The 20292-nt window shown below is 39.9% G+C and overlaps 1 protein-coding gene across 1 annotated transcript; it reads left to right on the forward strand.

Annotated features, from left to right (window-relative positions):
- Positions 1 to 242: 242 nt before the first annotated feature.
- Positions 243 to 20018, forward strand: PROSER1 (proline and serine rich 1). The gene is made up of 13 exons (XM_084227072.1): positions 243 to 851; positions 3812 to 3877; positions 4590 to 4658; positions 5105 to 5199; positions 7413 to 7506; positions 7952 to 8062; positions 8791 to 8874; positions 9761 to 9839; positions 12054 to 12149; positions 12270 to 12314; positions 14595 to 16356; positions 16999 to 17146; positions 18429 to 20018. Exons 1-13 carry the CDS (start codon positions 807 to 809, stop codon positions 18549 to 18551), a joined length of 2817 nt encoding a protein of 938 aa, XP_084083198.1. The 5' UTR covers positions 243 to 806; the 3' UTR covers positions 18552 to 20018.
- Positions 20019 to 20292: the final 274 nt, after the last annotated feature.

The raw sequence follows: 20292 nt of genomic DNA on the forward strand, positions 1-20292 counted from the left end.
CTCCCACATCGCCCCGGCGGCCGCTGCTCCCCGCGCCGTGCCGGGCCAGGGACCGGGGGCGGCGGCGCGGGGGCGGCGCGGGTCGGGCGCGGTGGTGCCCCGGGGTAGCGCTCAGCGCTCCGGCGGGGCGCCGGGAACTGGGCGAGGGGCGAGTCCGTCCTGAGTTCCCGCAGCTCCTGCGCAGGCATCGCTGTCGTCGCCCAGCGCGGAAAGGGCCTTCGCTCGGCGCCGTGATGCCATAAGGGCGCGACGGCAGGGAGGTGGGACCGGCGGAGGGGGTGCGCTGTCTCTGGGTTCACGCCGCTCCTGGGCCGCCTTCCTCACCTGGCCCGCCTGCCCCGGGGGCCGCCCGCGTCCGCCCCGGCTCTGCCCGCCGGGATCGCAGGGCGGCGGCGCCGCGAACGATGCTCTGCGGGGCCGCCCCCGGCCGGCCGGGCCGCGGCGCCGCGTGCTGAGCGGGGCGGCCGCCGCTGCCGCCCTTCCCTTCTCTTCCCGTCCCTTCCCTGCCTTTCCCTTCCTGCCGCCGCCGCGACCCCTGCGCCCGCCGGAGCGCCCGCGGGACGCGCGGGGAGCGGGAGCACCGGGCGGCTCCCGGAGGGCGCCTTTGTCTCCGTGTCCGCCACTGCAGGGGTGGCAGCGCTCCATCCCCGGGGCCGAGGACAACCCCGGCCGCCTTACCTGCCCGGCGTTTTTTATTTATTTATTTTTTTAAATTCTTTTTTTCTTGTACGCTTAAAGACATTTAGGATTTTTTTTTTTATCACTAGTATTGTTTCCTCCACGTTTAAGTGTCGGCAATAATCAAGATGGATAAGAAATCATTTGAAACCGTGCTGGATGAAATTAGGAAGGTAAATTCTCGTTTTGTGTGTTAGTTTAATCATTTGGTGATGGACTGTAGCACGAGGAGTTATGGCTACAGATCGAAAGGAGGGGGACATTTAGCATAGATATTAACAAGAGATTCTTTACTGTGGAGGTGGCGAGGCAGTGGAACAGGTTGCCCAGGGATGCCCCAATCCTGGCAGTGTTCAAGGCCACGTTAGATAAGGCCTTGGGCAACCTGGACTAGTGGGAGGTGTCCCTGCTCATAGCAGGGGTGGTTGGGTCTGGATGATCTTGAGCCCTCATTGGAAATAAGCACTTGGATAAAGTTACTGCAAATTTTTTACTTTCAAGAAAGATGAGGGAGGAAACCAAAGTAGCCAAGCATGTCTTTTTGGGGTGGAAAGGGCTGTGGTTGCTTGGCCTGTCTGGAAACAGTGAGGAGTACCCAGCTTTTATACACTGGTTTAGGAGGTACCATGCACAAATAGGACGTGAGAACACTGATTTCTGAGCTGCATTCTGTTGTCCTTTTTGGAAATCACGTCTGCCACAGCTCAGGAGTGACTGTGTGCACACCTTCTTCCACTGGGATGTCAGTCCTGCGTTTCGATGATTGCTCTGGGCTGTGCTTCTTCATCTGCTGTTTAAAAACTCTCAGAACAAAACACTGGAGGTTGTGGGGAGCAGAGGTACATACCTGGGCTTCCTCGTGTCTGACAGGACTCTGATTTCTCTGCACGGGGCACTGACTTTAAGAGGAAAGCTTGAGGTTAGTGGTTGGCACTTCCCTGAATGCTGGAAGGAGAAAAGGAGAGGATAAACCAGAACCTTTGAGATTAATGTTTCTTGTTTTGCCTGGGAAGCAGAAACCTGTGATGATGTATTTTGTTGCAGTTAAGCAGAGGTTATTTAAGTGTCACAGTAGAACAGTGTGCCTCCTGAAGGTGTCTTGGTCTGACCGTAAAGAGCTTGTTTCAAATGAGATTTCCTCGTGGTGCAACACCGATGCATAGCATTTTTGTATTAAGTAGAATTTTTTGTTGTGTTGGGTTGTCTAGGAGAGGTAAATTTCCTTTATTTGGACTCAGGTTCTGGAGTTGAGTTTCAGTTCATTTTCTCTTCGACATGAGGCAGTGATGACTGCAATTGCAGTATTATTATTTTGCACCATATCGAGGTATAAAACCATATTGAGGTATAAAACTGCTCAACAGAAGCCCCAGGGATGTCCTTCTTATCACAACTACGTTTTTGCATAAGGTCGTGGTCCTAAGGTCTCTTTCATAAAGCTGCTAAAACCATGACTGTCTAAGATATCTCAGGGTGTAGACTTTCCTCCCAACTTATGAATTTGTGTGGAAAATCTGGGAACCACCAAAAAAAGTCAAGGAAAACTAGCACGTGAATACTTTCTCTGATGATTGATGGTGGGAGGGAGTAATGTTTCAATTATATTACTGCAGTGCAGTCCTTCTGAACACGCTCTGTGATTACTAAAGACTTTAGACAAAAGGGTTTAGGCATGTGATTTTAGGCACTTACGTTTCCTCTATGCTATCTGCTTGTATTGCTGTATCCCAACTCGCTGTTGATCTAAGGATCAGTGCTGTGCTGTGTTAATAATAGTTGTTCTGTTGTGGTGTAATTATCCAAATGCTGGTTTTGTGTCTTTACTGCTATGTTTTTGTTTAAGCTTCATTTCTAGCTCTGTGGTAGAACCTTCTTTATTATGTGATTTACAAGTTTGTTGTGTTGGCATGTTCCATTTTCAGTCCTACAGTTAGCAGGAACAATTATTTAAATGTCTTCATGTGTAGCTTACTTCTCTTTTTCCCTGTATGTATTTGCAAGTACTAACAAAATAAATTTTGGGGGGTTTGTTTGTTTGTTCCTTGCATAAATATGCATAACAGTGCTTTCTGTTTGTACTCTTGTTATAAAGTCATTCAGTTGTTGATTTAAGAAGGAAAAGTAACATTTATTTTGGTTTAAAAAAAGACATACTGTGTTTTTTTCCAAAACACATGAAGAGGAGGAAGGAATAGAAGAAAAAATGAGCATAAAGGCAGAAAATCTTTCTGCCCCCTGCGACTTCAGTGTGTCTGGTAGTTTGTCTCTTAATGAGGTACAGAAAGGAAGAAGGTTGTTGGGAGGGAAATAGAAGTGGGTGTGTGGGTAAAGCTAAAGGTGGTTTGAGAATACATGAGATCTAGCATTAGAGGGGGGACTTGGAAACTATGGAAGAAAGGTGTTTTCACTGGCTTGGGGCAGGATTTCAGCTGTTAGCTGTCTTCCTTACATCTTGTACCTGTCACAGAGGGCTGGGTGCAGGGGAGGGAGGGAGTGCTGGCTGTTAGCTCACGCGGTTATCAACACAACTGTGTTGCTACTAAGTCAAAAGGCCGGTGCTGCATTAAAGTACGATGCTTTGTTTGTTTGGTATGACTGCCTGTTAAATTTGGAATGCATAAGGATAATGATAAGACAGTATCCATCTCTGGACCAAGCTTTGCTGTGTATTTAATTCTGTCTGTATAGACTCATTATCCAATTTCTTCATAAATTCACTGAAGTAAAATACTTTACACTATTACATTCAGTCAGTTTACAGGGGCCATACAAAGCGATTGCCTGAAGAATCAACTGTGTTATGTTGTTTAACATTAAGTTGATGTAAATCATTGGAGCAAAAAGAAGAGTGATGATGTTCTCTCAGCACAGTTATAAGCAACAATGAAAAAGCAAAATCAAGTAAATAAAAAAATGAGTATTTTTTTAACAGAAGAATTAAATCACATCTCCTGCTTTTCACCGTTTTCAGTTACCTAAGAAGTACACTGTTACTTCAAAATGCTGCAATGTCATTGATACAAATGTCACTTTGTAGGGGCACATTTTAGATTAATAGATTAGCAGATGGCTGTGCTATAATTATAATTTTTGTGTCACTAATTAAGCATCTTTTCTTTTTTATATCTCTTAGGCTGTATTGACTGAGTACAAATTAAAAGCTATTGAATACGTTCATGGATACTTTTCCAGTGAACAGGTAAAGTCAGCACTTTTATGGGTTTAATGGGGCCTATTGTTTTTGTGTATTCAGTAATACACAGTGATTGTCTTCAGTCATACTGAGGCTGATCATATTAGCTTTTCATATTTATTGACGAGATTTAATTGCTTGTTATTATATCAGTATGACACTATTAAAAAGAGTTCCAAGTTGCTTTGTCATCAAAATCACTACATTTTCATTCTTTTTGCGTCTGGAAAGTTGTATAAATGTATTGCAATGGAATTTAGAATTGTTTTGCGTGTGTTGTCTAAATAGAGATAGTGTATAACATGATAATATGTAGATTTTCTTCTTCCTCTTTCTTTTCCTTCTGGCTTTTTTTGGTGTGTATTTGAGAGTATGCTATTTGGGATCCTCATACTTGTTAAGCTTTTTCAGAGATACTTGATTTTTTTTTAAACTTATTCTAATACAGTGTTATTGTTATTAATAGATGCAAATATATGTCAAAAAGTGTTTTAAGTTTTTCCATGGAAAATCTTCATCTCATAAAATAGAATTTTTAGATGCTTACTTAGAAATAAATAGAAGATTAGATGCTGGCAGGTACCGACAATCAGCCATCACAGGCAGATGTTTTGTAGCAGTATACCAATGTGCTACAAAAGTTGGCAAGTCATATTGATGCTGTTAGCATACATTTTAAATATATCTGAGAGATTAATGGGAGGCCTTACTGTTGCAGGTTGTTGAATTACTGAGATACTTCTCCTGGGCAGAACCACAGCTTAAGGCAATAAAGGCTTTACAACATGTAAGTACTTGTGACATGATGTTGTGGAATAAATTTGCTCTCTTAATGTTATGACACCTACTTTTCAACTGATGAGTCAAGGTACTCTTCAAAATCTTCAAAGCTTCTTCTTCATCTCCTTCAGTGGTACCAAGCTATGAAATTTCATACTTCTAATTGGAGTATCTTTTCTGACTAAAGTGACTTTTACTTTCCTGTGTATCACAGAAGGAGATGTAACCCTTTCTAACTCTTGTGAACTCTCCTGATTTCTTTGCTTTTGGTGAGTGCTTTTTGGAGGTGTTTGTTCATAATTTAGCATATAGAGTCTTCTTCCCAATGGAAGGGAGAGGCTATTAAAAGTTTACTGAAATATACCACATGAAGCTGTTACTGAATTGTATTCTGAATTTAAGACACTTGTGCTGTTTTATTTTATACACACTTTTTTCTTTCTTTCTTAACAGAAAATAGTGGCAGTTCCAGCATCAAAAATGGTTAATATTCTCAACTGCTTCACCTTCAGTAAAGATAAACTTATTGCCCTTGAAATCTTAGCTTCGTAAGTATCTCTTCTGCTGTGTTCCTTAACTTATATTGGTTCAGCTCATGTTTGAGGATATAAAACTGTAGAAGGAAGACTTTTCTCCTAGAAGGAAGCACTGTGCCTGGTTAAGGTAAAGCAGAAATTTATTACTGATGGAGCTGTTTAAAAGAATAATTAGAAGTAGATATAAGACTGAGAGAATTGGGTTTGTTCAGCCTGGAATGAGTTGGGGTGACCTAATTGCAGCCTTATGGTACTTGAAGGGAGCCTGCAAGAAAGCTGGAGTGTAGTGACAGGACAAGGGGAATGGCTTCACACTGAAAAAGAGTAGATTTAAAGCAGATATTAGGAAAAAATTCTTTGCTGTGAGGATGGTGAGGCATTGGCAGAGGTTGCCCGGAGAGGTTTCCATCCCTGGAAATGTTCAAGGCCAGGCTGGATGGGGCTCTGAGCAACCTGGTCTGGTAAAAGGTGCCTCTGCTCACCTGGAGGGGTGCTGGAGCTAGATGATATTTAAGGTCCTTCCAGCCAATGATTCTATGATTGTGGAAAATTCCATAGTTCTTGCTGCTGTGTGAGCTTCTGCCTGCTGGAAAACTGGCACTTTCGGTGGTGTTTTTACTGTGCTCTTCAAATGTAGAGAACAGTGAGGGCCTTAAGCTTGTTTCTCTGCTCACTGAAATCTGGAAGACTTGAGACTAAGAAATTCTGGGAATATACCCTTTTTTGAGAAGTCCTTTAAATATTACATGTGTAGAGATGAGTTAAGTAAATGGATCTCTTAAGCTGACAAATCTACTGTCTATAAAAAAATAGATATTCTAAATTTTTATTTACAGAGAATGTTGGGGTTTTCCTAGTGAACAGAGCTGCTTCAAAGGATCTATTACACATATTTTAACTGAAACTCTTTTGCTTGGTTCAGGGGGTTTATTTTATAAAGTATTGCTCTTTTTTTGGTGGTTTAGGGATTTTTTGCTTTAAGCATATCTGTCTTCCCTGTGAATGCTGTACTACTACTTGCTTGAACTTCCTGGGGCATGTAATTTCATGGTACAAATATGCATAAAACATAAGAGTGAGGATACAGACATGGTTTTGCTTTAGGAGTTGAGCTTAAGGAAGCCGTGTCAGTGCTCCTAGTCTATTTCAGACCAAACCGAAACAGAGTAGCCAAAGGAAAGTTAGTTAGTGTCACACAAGACTAACCTGTTACCTTCTCTTAATGAGGCTGGAGCTCTTGGACTGTTCGATCCCTACACTTCAGCTGATGTGGGGGGAAAGCACAATAACTTCCTTAGCTGTTGAATTTCTACAGTACTACAGCAAAGTAAGGCAGTCATGATTCCAAATCCTAACCCAAATCTATGTGCTGCTTTCTTCATTAATCAGGAATAGTGAACAAAGTTGAAAGCTCATTCGCATTTTAATACTATTCTTTGAGGTGTTTTTCATGGTTTCATTCAATGTTCTGCTGATTTCATTTCTGTCTAATATCCTCCTTTGAGGAGTCCTCCTTTTTGGTGCTGTATTGTATTTCCAGTAGTTTGGATGGCACGGGTAATATTTGACAGAGACGTGCTGGTAAAAAATTGGTCAGAATTTTGAATAAGGTGGGTAGAAGCAGGCATTGGTCTCCTTGTAGTCACATATTTTGTTCTCTGGTGTGTCTAGTGTTATTTGGGGAAGAAGAGAGAGGAGGAGTACCTTTTGGAACTATATGAAGGCTTTCACTAGCTCTGCAGAACTTAGAGAGATTTACCAGGAATTATCTTCTTCATTCTAAATTAAATTAGATGAAAACTTGGTTTTCCACCAGACTGACAAGAAACAGTGGCAAATTGAGTAGCTGCTGTTTTTCTGCTGTGCTAGGAATTGTGTGTTAGTAGTAATTAAAGCTTTCTAGTGAATTATTGATGCTTTAAGTCTCAAGGCATCACTGTTGTGATGCAAAATTATTCTACGTATTTAGTCTTGAAATAAAGTTTAGCCATCATCATCCATTATTCTGTATCGATATTTAGTTCTAATATCACATTTTACTTACAGGTATGAAGGCCATATTTAAGCCTAGGATTTTTACTTTAATAATAGTAATATTATGATCTGAACTAGTTATGGTTTTTTAATGTGCTTTTGGGTAGTGGCTAACTGTGGGTGGCTAACTTTTCAGCATTTTCAGCTTATGCAAATGGAATGGCAGTAATTGTCTGTCATTGTCTTTACAGCAACATTGTTGATGCTCAGAATTATCGCCTGATTGAAGATCTATTCAGAATTAATATGTCAGAGAAAAAAAGATGCAGACGAATTCTCGAACAGGTAATCAAGATAAACTGGTATCCTGGGTTCTGTTAGCGTTGTGTCCTTGTGGGGTCAGGGTTTAGCATCAGGATTTCTGGGAGCTGCTGGTGTAAGACAAGCTGAAACAAGCAATTGCAAAAAGATAAGAGCATGTGCAACAAAAGGAGAAGTTTTTGTCAGGCATTAGGAAAAAGAGACACAGAATTGGAACCAATGCTGGAGGAAACAGTTTGTGTTTGTTTTAGAGAACACTAAGTGCCTAAGCCCAAGTTCAGTGTAAGGAGAGGGGGACTTTGACAGAAGTTTACACAATATTTGGATTATTTGAAATAAGACTTGAGACAGACTTCACTTGTTCTGTGTAGGTTGATTCATGCAGTCTAAATATCATGAAGCAGTCTAAATATCTCTTTAGAGCATTGAATTTGACAGCAAATAATGTTCTTTCTTGATTATTTTACAGGCCTCAAAAACAGGTTGTAAGGCTCCTCATGCTATGATATCATCCTGTGGCATGATTCCTGGCAATCCTTATCCCAAGGGCAAACCAAGCCGCATAAATGGAATTTTTCCAGTAAGCATGATCCTATGCTTTTGCTTTTCACAAATGAACCTTGATTTAAGATTTATTGTAGTATAACCAAACCCGGAATTCTTATACGTCGAAAAACCAAAGTGTGTTTGTTGGGTTGGTTTGTTTGTTTGCTTGTTTTACCCCATTCCACATTTACAGGGAACTTGCGTTATTTTTATTTGCCCATTCTTTCTGTGGTGCTTCAGGGCAAGATTACCTGAACAATGTCATAAATAAGACATTGTTCATATCAGGAAAACATTGTCAACTCCAGCAGTATTTGGCAGAGAATCAGGAGAGGCGTCAAGAGACTTGCTGGCAGGTTGATAAAGCGACTTAATATGGTCACTACAGTACTACTTCAAGTCTTAGTGTGGCTCTTAAGCATGTTAAGCATTTTCTGTGGATACCTAAGGGACAGCAAAATTAAATTAATGTTATCACATCCACAAGTCAAAATGCAGAATTCCACCATCAACACGCATTGTTTAAAATGCCTCTCTTTACAAAAGCTCAGTGTTACAAACCAAACTATTGGAATGCTCTTACTCATTTCTTTACAAACCTAAAACAGTTAGTTGAGTTGGTATTTTTCCCTGACAAATATGGTTACTTCCAGAATGTTCAAAAACTCAAACATAGTTCAGAAAAAAAAAAAAAAAAAGGCGCAATTGTACAGCAAGGTTTGCTTCTAAATTAATGCTTGATTTAATTTTCTTTTGTTTCAGGGAACCCCTATCAAAAAGGACACAGAAGAATGTACTAATGAAGGAAAAGGAATAGCAGCCCGTATACTTGGACCATCCAAACCAGTATGTCTAAAAATTAATAAATAAATGACACTTTAAAAATCCCCAAAACAGCTACCAGCCAATTCAACAAGGCTTTGTTATAAAATGCTGTTATGTTGCAAGAAGACTGTAGAGTAGCAATTTAATTTAAGCTAAACTTTTGTAATGAATATGACTAGTATGTGTTTATTTAACTTGAAAATGAGCTCTAGTTTTTATCTGTAGAGGGGGAAGATTCTCTATTGGATACAATGTATGTGCATTTGAAGACAAAATTTAAATTACATTAGCAGAAGAGAAAACTAAAAGCATTTTTGGTAGTCCATCATGAGCTGCTCTCTGAGGATTGCATACATGAACACAGAAAATGCCTCCATCTTTGGAACTTGAATTACAGCAGTGCCTTAGAAAGAGGTTCTTGTTTCTTAACACAGCTGATCTGTATTTCAAAATTTTTGAGCATATGGGACGAACTTTCAGTGAACCTGTTACTACTTTGAAGTATTGTCCAAATGTTTTATTATCACTTCTATTATGAGATGCTTCCCACAAAGCTGTGTTATTTTAAAAACGTAGGTACTTTCAGAAATATTTGCTAGTTTTAAATGTGCTAAACCTCTAAAATGAGAAGTCAGTCTAAGACTGCAGAGTATGAGAACTGCAAGGCAGAAAGAGGCTCCCTTTTCCACTTCTGCTCAGTTTTCTATTAAAATCTAAAGGTATACTAGTGATTTTCAGAAAGAGTGAAATACTTGCAGTCAGTATGGATATTATGAAAAAAATTAATATCACCTATATTTGTAGAAAAGAATGCCTGTCTGTAGTAGTAGAATGTTAGCTTTTTGTCTGAGAAACATTACCTAATGCTTTCACTATTGCTTTATCCATTTGTTTTTTGTTTATGTAGGCTCCATCAACGTACAATCCACACAAACCAGTTCCATACCCCATCCCACCGTGTCGGCCACATGCAACTATTGCTCCAAGTAAGGTTTCTATGTGTTCTAGCTTGATGCTATTGTTCATGCATTTGCCTTTTAAGCAGTGTGTCAAGTGTTGATTTCTCTGACCATGGTGATATCTGAAATTGGCTTCTGCTCCCTGACTGGTTTCTACCTTTTCTTTCATGACAGCAGAACTGATAAAAAGAGGAATACATTTACTTCTTTTTCCAATGTCCATAAGAAAAATTCACAATCCTGTTCTGATGACAAAATATTTCATTTGTGGGAGGCATTGTGCATGTTAGACAAGACGAGGGCTTTGGTTTTGTTGTAACATTTGGCCAAGGTTTGGGCTTTGGCTTGACAAGTCTGACTTCTTCCTGTAGAACCCAACTTGGGATATGGTCAGCCATGGCCCTGAATTGGGTGGAACCATGTAGGAACTTGCTGAAGGGCTGTCATCTGTTTCTCATTTGCCTTCAGCTTTACCTTCTGTCCATCATCATGGAGAGTAAACAGTTCCCTAAAAGAAAAGTAGGTTTCAGTGTCAGAAGGGAAATAGTGATTGCTTTTTCCTGCCATTGCTCTATTTCTAGCAATGGCACTATTTCTTAGTGCCTTAAGTAAGACTGAGCCTTTATTCATAAGCTTCTCTCTTTGCTCTGCTGCATCAAGTGTTAGACTCAAGACATTTTTGGAAGGGGGCAAGGCAATTGCCCTTTCTTTTTAGGAAAGCTTAGACTACTTAAAGTAGTCAGATGAAGGTCTGGCAGGTAGCTGAAAGCCTTTTCTAATCTTGAATACTGCAAAACAAGGAGTGCTCTGGTTAGGGTGCTTGCTTTTCACTGATATTGGGGATTTCAGGGAGTTTTTCAGGGAGTTGATAAGAAAGTGAAGCAGAACTCCTAGCTGAAGGCTGAGTCATCTAATCAACTTGATGTCTGCAAGTCTTTTTATAGCCATTTTAGAAAAATGGGCACTACTAGTGGCTAAAATAAGACTGATTGATTATTTATGCCCAGGAAATTACTTGTTCTGAAGAAACTGTGTAAGAAACTTGCAGACTAACTCAAATTTGTATTGAATAAATCCTATTCAAAGTACCTTAAAGCACAAAATTTGGCCTGTGGCAGGATAGAAATATTAGTACAGTTTTAGTATACAAAGGAGCATTTGAGATTTCAGGGCCTTACTAGGCTGCAACATGTGTTTTTAAGAAAGCTCTTGTGACAACAGAACTCATAACTGGTGAAATTATACATATGTGTATGTTTGTGTTTAATGAGATTGCAGATGCTGACCTGAAACTATTGAATGTGATTGTTTTCACTGTGGTTAGAATGATGAATTGTTTTCTGCTTCTTGACCATTTCCTTCCTGAGTGATGCAGTGACTGTTCGTTGCTTTTCTGATTTTCTTGTGCAAGAAATCTTAAGATCAGGTGGAATTACTCTGAAAGTATGAAATCAGAAAGGACTTCTATATGACAAATTGGTGCACTTTCAGTATTGTTCAAGGGCTACCGTTTCCAACGAAGCCCAAGTTCTTATGCTCTTAAACTATTAATTCAGGGCCACTGTGAAATGTGTGTGTTCCTGCAATTTAAATTCAGATGTGTTTCATCAGAACCATGTACCACAGCAATACAACAGTTTCAGTTGCTCCAAAAAATAACAGAGGAAAAAAGGTATATTTAATATGTTAATTGCTGTAAGAATTTTATAATAAAATACTTTGCTAACCTGCTTGAATTTCTTAACATTTAAAGAAATATTGAATAATACTAGATTAAGTATTTGAGAAGGAGTTTTTTTTCTCAGAATTTTCTAGTGTTTAAGGGTTATGGTTACTGATCTGTATTTGGCTTCTTTGTTTGTCTGCCTTTAATGCTGAAGAAGGAGTTGCAACAGCCTTTAAATTAAGGATAGGAAAGGAGCCGGTGATGCTGCTGACACTGTATCACTCCTCCCCTTTTAGTTTTTTCAGGCAAAATGGAATTGAAAGGAATTGAAACCTGACTTTTTCAGGCTCTCTTAAGAGAATTGCCCTTAGTAAAATTCAGATCACAATGCATGCCCTTCAGGCAGACGTTTACAAAAGCCAACATCCAGCCTGGATAGTTAACTGGTCTAGCTTTTTGATGAAGGAATGTCTTAGAGTCTTGAAAATATTTTTTAAAAGGCGAAGATACTTACTGGTTCATCTAGATACAGGTTGTTCTCACAACAGGGATGTGTATTGCCTTTGTTATTTTAGGTGCTTACAACAATGCTGGCTTAGTTCCAATGGCCAATGTCATAGCTCCAGGCTTACCAGCTCCTCCACCATACACTGCTAATCAAGTGGTATCAGGTAAAGCATGCATACCTTTAAAAATATTCATGCTGTTTTTCCTGGTTGTTGCTGGGAGTGGATCATTTACTGCTGGAGTTTCATTTGCCTTTCAATAACAAGCTGCTGTTCTCTGTTTAGAAAATGAGGACCTTTCCAGCCAGGCAAAACCTTCCCAAAATCAAGGTAAATTGCAAATCCACAGGGGGATTTCTGTGTTTATTGTATTTTTGTTACTTGTTCAGAAAATGTTAACAATTTGTTTAGTGGGATCTTCATAAGCTTCTAAGTATGCAGTCACTAAGTTTGTGGAATAGAATCTCTTGAGAGTGGAGAAAAAAATCATCAGACATTTGTACTTAGAAGCATTGAAACATTAAAATTCATTCTTTTGTGTTAGCTTATCAAAGTTTTTTATGCTCTTGATTATATAAATATGTGAGAAATAATGATAAAAACTAAATCAAAATACCCTTTGCAATGTTCATGGACTTAAATACTTCAGTAAATCTTGGCAATTTTTAAAATTCTGTACATCTGTTGGAGAACTCATTGACATTTTAATTTCATAGATCAGTTGCAATAAGAAGATAGGAATGCAAGAGACATTTAGAGCTATTTTTGAATGTCTTATCCCAGAGTGTTAGATCCAACTATGTCTGCCTGTACTTTTGTCTTACCCTGTAAGATCCTGTTCTTTTTAACAAGACAGTTGTGCATTTTTAAATTGTTTTTATTTGTGTGGTGCTTTGTACACTTAGTAAAAGCACAGTAATAAATTCCATTAGGAACTGCTTATAAAAAGGCTTTGATGACGTTATTAGATTTGACAAACCGAGAATTTACTGACCATTGAGTCAGTCATATTAACAAATACTGTAAATAGATAAAATGACTGTGATAAGTTTAGCTACTGTAAATATTCCTAGGGACCAAAAAAAAACAAAAGTTGTGTTTTGTCTTTCCTTCTCTGTGTCCAGGGATGGTTCTACAGAAGTGTTTGGAAGAATCACTTCATTCTTGTATACCCCTCTTTAAGTGTGCATGTATTTTTTACAAAGTTAGTTCATGCCGCTAAATGAATACAGTGTAAGGAATTAAATATTCTCTTAGGAAGAAAAGTTCAGTTCTGAGTTCTAGTACAGCTGTATTTCATTCGTGACTACCTTGGCTGTCAGGATTAAATAACTGTGATCTTTAGGGGAGTCTTCAGCTTGGAAATAGAATGAGAAAAGAGCAGAATCCAGAGCTGGGCAGTCTGGGATTTTATTTGGAAAGAGTATGCCAAAGGAAATAGGTTTTTTTTAGATCTACTCATTTTACAGTTTCACAAAATTGGAGTTTGTCAATACACAAAATTGGAGTTTGTCACATCAACTTAGGTCCAAGATTTTAAAGAATAATTTTCTGGATTTGTGTGTAGAATTATATATAGAAATCAGGCAAGAGAGACATGTAGCCTGCTAGAGAGTTTTGGGTGGTGAGTTTGACTGGTTGGATGAGTGTCTTGCTTGCATTTGAACAGATTATTCCAAAAGTAAAATAAAGCACAAGGGTTGTTTGAGAAGAATGATTTATTAACATATTCATGTTCCACAGGAAACTAGAGGCAGGCATATCGAGAGTCATGACATGCCAGTGTTCATAAATGCAGCTTCTTTCCATTAACCTCCACATTCACAGTGTGCCTGCCTGTTTTCTTGCAGCTTGACTGATGTCTCTAACTTACTTTGTAGGATTGACACAAGCTGGTACTTTAAGTGGCAGGTGCTTGCCTTTATTACAGACACCTGACTAAAGATTCCTAGGAATACTTGTTGCTAAAGTCAAGCACCAATGTTAGTTTAATACTGTAGTGTGATACATGAATTTCAAAGTGTACCTTCTTAGAATCAAAATATGAAGGAAGCACAGTGAAGAGAATGACCTGATTTTGAAGGAAAGAAAACTACCAGCACCTGAAATCAGCTTTCTTCAGTTGTTGACTAAACTTCTCTGAAATCATGATACATTGAATTAACTGGTTCTGAAGGAAATTCTGACCTTCAGTGAGAGTGGATGCAGAGGAGCCCAGGTGATCTAATGCTGATGGAATATTAGATCTGGTTTGGGTACTGCCAAATGTTAGGGACCAGAGGGAGGGTGTTTACCTGTATCACTTAGATGTTCTTACAGAGTGTATTTGAGTTTCTAACTGTTTTGCATGAGATCATGAGGAGGTAGCAGATATCACGGAGTGTTTTAAAAAGGAGTGTTAGCCCACGTGGTGTATGATGTGTGTGATGTGTTTGTGTGTACCTTTTTAGTTTGTTTCAGAGGCCCTGCTGTTCATTGTTTGTATGTAGACATTGTGTGTTAGCTATTGCCTGTGTATCATATTTTTAAATGCTGTATAAAATGTTTTTATGTTGATTTCAAGCATTTCTGACAGTTTCAAGTATTCTTACTGGTTTTGTTTCTTTGCAGCTTTTTCTGCACAAGCGAATCAGCTCTTTACTCCTCATGGTTCTAATCCTTCAACACCTGCTGCTACTCCAGTCCCTACCCCATCACCTGTCAAGGCAATAAGCCATCCATTAGCACCTGCAACTCCACTCATCTCTGGGATGAACATGTCTACCCCTGTCCTTCCTGTTTTCCCAGGACAGGTCTCCTCTTCCATCCATACATCTCAGCCATCTACCCCAACCCCTACTGTCATCAAATCCCTTTCATTGCCTGGTGTTCCTGTCACATCTGTTCACAGTGCAACCTCTACCCCTATCCCCTCGGTTTTTTCTGGGCTGGCTTCTATCCCTGCTGCTATGCCTGCTCCGCAAAGTTCTTCCACTCCATGTGCCACGCCTGCATCCAGTGAAGCTTTCGCATCTGCTGCTACACCATTTGCTGGCCTCCCTTTCTCTGCAACCTCTTCAGTTGCTTCTGCTAATAATCCTGCTCCATTGTCATCAGTCTTTGCTGGCCTCCCTTTGTCCTTGCCGCCCAATGCCCAAGGGATTTCTAGTCCTGTTCCATCTACAATTGCTAATTCTCCTGCCACCACCATTCCTGGCTCGCTTAGCTTGCCTAACCCAATTTTGTCTGTCTTGAAGGGATTTCTGACATCAAATGACACTTCATTAATCAATTCATCTGCTTTACCTTCTGCTGTGACAAGTGAGCTTGCTTCTTTATCTGCTCTTGCTAATCAGAGCTCTGATCCTCCCACTTCCTCTGTCAACAAATGTTACACTCCATCAGCCACCCCCAACACACAGCGTTCCTCCACACCTGGGCTGGCTATTTTTCCAGGTCTTCCATCCCCATCTGTAGCCAATTCTAGTTCCACTCCTCCCACATTGCCTGCACAGTCACCTTTAACCACTTCGCCATCGATTATGCCAGTCAACTGTGGCTCATCAGCCTCCCTCTTGCATGGCACAAGTCCTACTAATCCCGATCAGCAGCTCTCATCAGCCCCAGCTGCCACAAGTATCCCAGTTCTGGTCAAAACAGAACCCATGAGTCCTACCCTGTCGGCCTTCAAAGGTCCTTCTCATTCGGCCAGCCCTTCTCATGGCACTCTAGGATTGTCAGGGCTCGGGCGTGCGTACACCTCAGCAGCTTCTGTGCCCGTCAGCTTGCCCAGTTCCCTGAACCCAGCGCTGACAGGGCTCTCCTCTTTGGGTGCTCCTCTGAACAACTCCAGTTCTCTGGCTTCCATTTCCCTCACCCCACACGGCTCCTCTGCTCCCATTGCCCCCGTGTTCAATGGACTTCCTCCTTTCACATCTCTAACCAGTAACTTTGCTTTTACTGGTAACCCAGCACTGACCCCGCCCGTCACTCTCCCGGGGTCTCTGTTGGCCACTCCGGCTACGAGCGCTTCAGCCGTGCCCGCCCCCCTTGTGAGTTCCACCGCCGCCGTGCTCTCAGGACTCGCCGCCTCCGCAACAGTCTCCGCTCCACCCTTCTCGCTTAACTTGTCCAGTGCTGTCCCTTCCCTTTTTTCTGTTGCCCAGGGACCTCTGGGATCATCAAACCCATCCTTCCCTGGTTTTCCTGTCTCTAACACACCCTCTGTCACTCCTGCTCTCCCTTCTTTCCCTGGCCTCCAGGCATCTTCTGCAGTAGCAGCAGTTGCACCGTTGCCGGCAGCTGCCACAGCCCCATCTCCAGCTCCGGTCCTGCCAGGGTTTGCCTCGGCCTTTAGCTCAAACTTCAACTCTGCACTTGTGGCACAGGCTGGGTATGTTACTGTTTTTGGAGTTTTCCTCTTCAGCAAAACACTGATTTTATTTTAGGTGTGTAGACAATATTTTCACTCATAATTACTAATTGCAGATAATTTTAAAAGTCAGTTCACTACTAGATTTTCACTTGTCTTCAGAAGCTGATAGGGTAGTGACTAAATAGGTTGGCCTCAATAGTCCCTGTTACAACAGTCTAATCCAGTGAGGTGCTCAGTGATTTTATTTCCCAGATGAGGATACTTGGCACCTCCTAGGCTTTTACAAGAATGGATTCCACGTGGGCATCCATTAACACACACAGGTAATAGCAGACAATATCTTAGATATTTTAAGGAAGTCCTCAGCATATATTCTTGTCTTTAAGGTGTTTTTTTTTTGTGTGCAAACTGTCAGCACAGATGAGGTACAAAACATTTTGAGTCCCCTTAGGTATGTTCCAGACAATCTTGGTTTTTGTATGTATGAATGATTTTTAGGTGGGTAAAGACTGGAATTTGGTTTAGAAATTCTGGCCTTTATGAGATTTAGAAAAAGAACTGCTTTTGTAGTTTATATAGACATAAGCTTGTAGAGAGGGAAACAGAATAAAACATGGTGCAGATGTTCCTAATAATAGCCTCATTTTTACATTCTTTCAGCTTGACTTCTGGACTACAGACTCCAGGAAATGCAGTTTTTCCTGGTCTTTTATCTCTCCCTGGTATCCCTGGCTTTCCCCAAAGTGCCGCACAATCTTCCTTACAGGAATTGCAGCACAGTGCAGCTGCACAGTCAGCACTACTACAGGTAATGTGCCTATTTGTTAGTACTGTTCTGCTTCCAGTGATCTCTTGAGCACCTACTTGCCTGTTCACTCCTTGGGATTAGTTTAAGTCAGTAAATAATTAAAACCCCTAAATTGTGTGAGAACTGATTTAAGGGATGATGATAAAAAACAACTTGTACTAACTTCTTACTCAAGGCCCATGTACAATGCTTCATAAATGAGATTAAAGCATTATCTAAAACTGTTTGTAAAATGGGGAGAAATAAAAGAAAAGATAATGCAAATTAATTTTTTTGCTGGGTTTGTTAAATCTAATGAGCTGACCATACCATTGCAAAATTTTTGCTCAGTTCCAGTCTGACATTTGAGTAACTTACAGATTTCTATGGACCGTTTGTTATGAGTTATGTGCCTCTGCACATGTAATCAGATTGTCTTGAAATTGTGTCTGTTGTGGTTGTGCCTTTCTCTTAATAGTTCCCACAGATAGAATTGTAATATAAGCTTAAAGTGGCTTTGGGTAATGTGTACTTTCATCATCTCTTGTCCATGAAACAGCTTGTTTTACCCACCAAACTACATAAGTTAACTGAAACTATCATCAGACTGTTTCTAGGTTTAGTTTGTATTTTGTTAAAAAACAGCCTCTGTACAGACTCTTGTAAGAAATTTGACCTTCTCTACATAATATTAGAAGAGAGAGCTGAGTGTCTTGACTTAATGTTTTCTCTCTTCTGTGACACATCAGTTGTTGAAATGGAGCATGTGTCTAAGTACTGTTCAGAGTGCAGCATGTTGTCAGATATCATCTGAATATCAGGGGATTGGAGGAAGCAGGTCACTTCATCTAGACCATGCTTTTGCAGCTACATTTTGTTCTGTAGAAATGTGTGCAGATTGCATTGAGGGAATGTAATTATTCTGATTTATAAGATCCAGTCACTAAAATTAACAGTTATTTATCTAAGCAATGAAGAGAAGGAAAGTTGAGTCACTAAAATATTACAGCTCCTGACTAAGCTGTGCCTTCCAAATCAGCTGGTGCCATTAACACCTCTCTGTTTTCCCCCTTAATCCAACTGCTTTTTTCATTCTCTGGTACTTCAGAGCAATAGTTGCGCTACAGATTTAACATCTTTGTATAGATGCCTTGCTTATCTCTATTCTTTGCACACTTCAGAATATAATCAGTTTGTTTTAGCTTGAGCAGGACTGGTACTGTGGCTGAAATTTTGCTTAATTTAGATTTTTGTTTCCTTGAATTTATCAGTGCTGTTTCCTAACTTCTTATCTTCCTTAAAGGCACATTCTGCTTCTGCTCTGGAGAACTATACAGCTCAGCCTGAAGGTTTTGCTAACTATCCATCAACACCAGGAACACCATTTTCATTGCAGACAAGTCTGCCCCAGAGTGGATGGCAGTAAATACCAGGCATTTCTAAAGACTGCAGTGTTTGCTTGACAGAGCCTGATCCTATTCACTTTGAAAGCTGTCTCTGCGATAGTGTGAGCATGGTCTGAGCTGGGGAAAGAAAGGGAAAACATGAGGGCAAAATGTTTCCAGAAGGCTGTGTCAGATGTCAAACTTAATTTGTGAATTGCATTCAATTTGATTCAGGGTCTGATCCTGTGAATTGCTGAGCATCCTTGACTCTCCTTTAATTTCAGAGTTCAATGTTTGGTGTCTTACAGGATCGGGAACATTCAAACAGATGTTTGTGTAAATAGGGCAATTGACTGTCATGCTGAGTAGGGAGACCAAGTATACTTAATAGTGTGAATAAGCACCTATCCTGTTATGTTTTGTATGGTATATGTGGTTAATATAGACTGAGATCTAGACTGAAACTAGACAATTAAAGCTGTAGACGACCTTTTGTCTAGAAGCACACTTCTTGTGTGTTTACGAATCAAGGTCAGTTTATGGTTTTTTTCAGATGTTTTCTTCCTATGTATGAGGACCTCCTGTTAGCATCAGCAGTGTGTTAAGGGGAGGGTAGGTCAGAGGTGTGTGGGGGTTTTTCTTATGCTTCAAAATACTGTCATGGGCTTGCTGCTGAATTGAGTACTCCTTTGTCTGAACAAGAAAGATAGGAAATGATGCTGTACTGTATTTGGTAGAAGTGGATTATGTTTTACTGGAGTATGGTTTAGCTAGCTGAGAATATGTCTTTCCGAAGTACATAAAAACATTTTAACTTGCCTCTAAAATAAGGTTCCATAATATTCTCCTTGCCTTCAGCACCCCTCTGAATGAATGAAATAATTGTACTGCGGATAGGCTGCCTATCTGGCACTTTTGACTGCAGACTTAATGTGAATGTTTACAGACATGGGGCAAATTCTTCTCTCCCTTATGCTCACAAACAAACTGGTTCTCTATGCTTTTCAGCTATAAACTACAACTTGATGGTGCTTATCTTATCTTGTGAATATAAGTGGGAGCAGAATTTGGACCATGGATTTTTTTAGTATTTTTCCTTGGAAAACGTACATGATTTTAAAGGCATATAGCTAAATTAACTGTTACAATGCAGCATATAGAAAGGTCTTGCTTTGTTAGTGAAATTGAGTTGTGCACTCTTCTAATAATGTTAGTATCTGTGGCAATGTGTAACACATCATTGAATATCTTCTATTTAAGGTATGCTCTTGATCATGGTCTAAAGACAATAGAGATGAATGATATTCAATCATGTGACTAAATTAAAATGTAGAGATACTACACTGTAGAAATGTTCTGCACCTAGAGTTTTACTTTTTTAAAGATTGATGATGCTGGGAGATGTTGCTAATGTATTTTCTTTCAAGATGTGAACAAACTTTTTTAGAACATTAATGGAAATTACTGTATTGGTTTTTAACATAATTTTTTAAAATAAAAAGTTTACAGTCATGGCAAAAAGGCTTTGCTGACTATTTCCATATTTACCTAAAATATGAATGAATAAACTTGTTTTTACTAAGATACTTCTACTGATCTTGATCTTGCTTTGTGCTGTTTCTGTTTGATGCAGAATTCTGTCCAAAATTATAAAATTTACTTCCTAAGAAGTGACATTAGAAATATCCTGTTTAATTTGTAGATGTAGATTTAAATTTTTTTACATTTTAATAATCAAACTTACATATTACGTTAAATCTAAAAAAAGAATTGTGTTCTTGC

The sequence above is a fragment of the Fringilla coelebs genome (genome assembly GCF_963513975.1).
Source record: "Fringilla coelebs genome assembly, chromosome: 2".
NCBI classification, from domain to species: domain Eukaryota; kingdom Metazoa; phylum Chordata; class Aves; order Passeriformes; family Fringillidae; genus Fringilla; species Fringilla coelebs.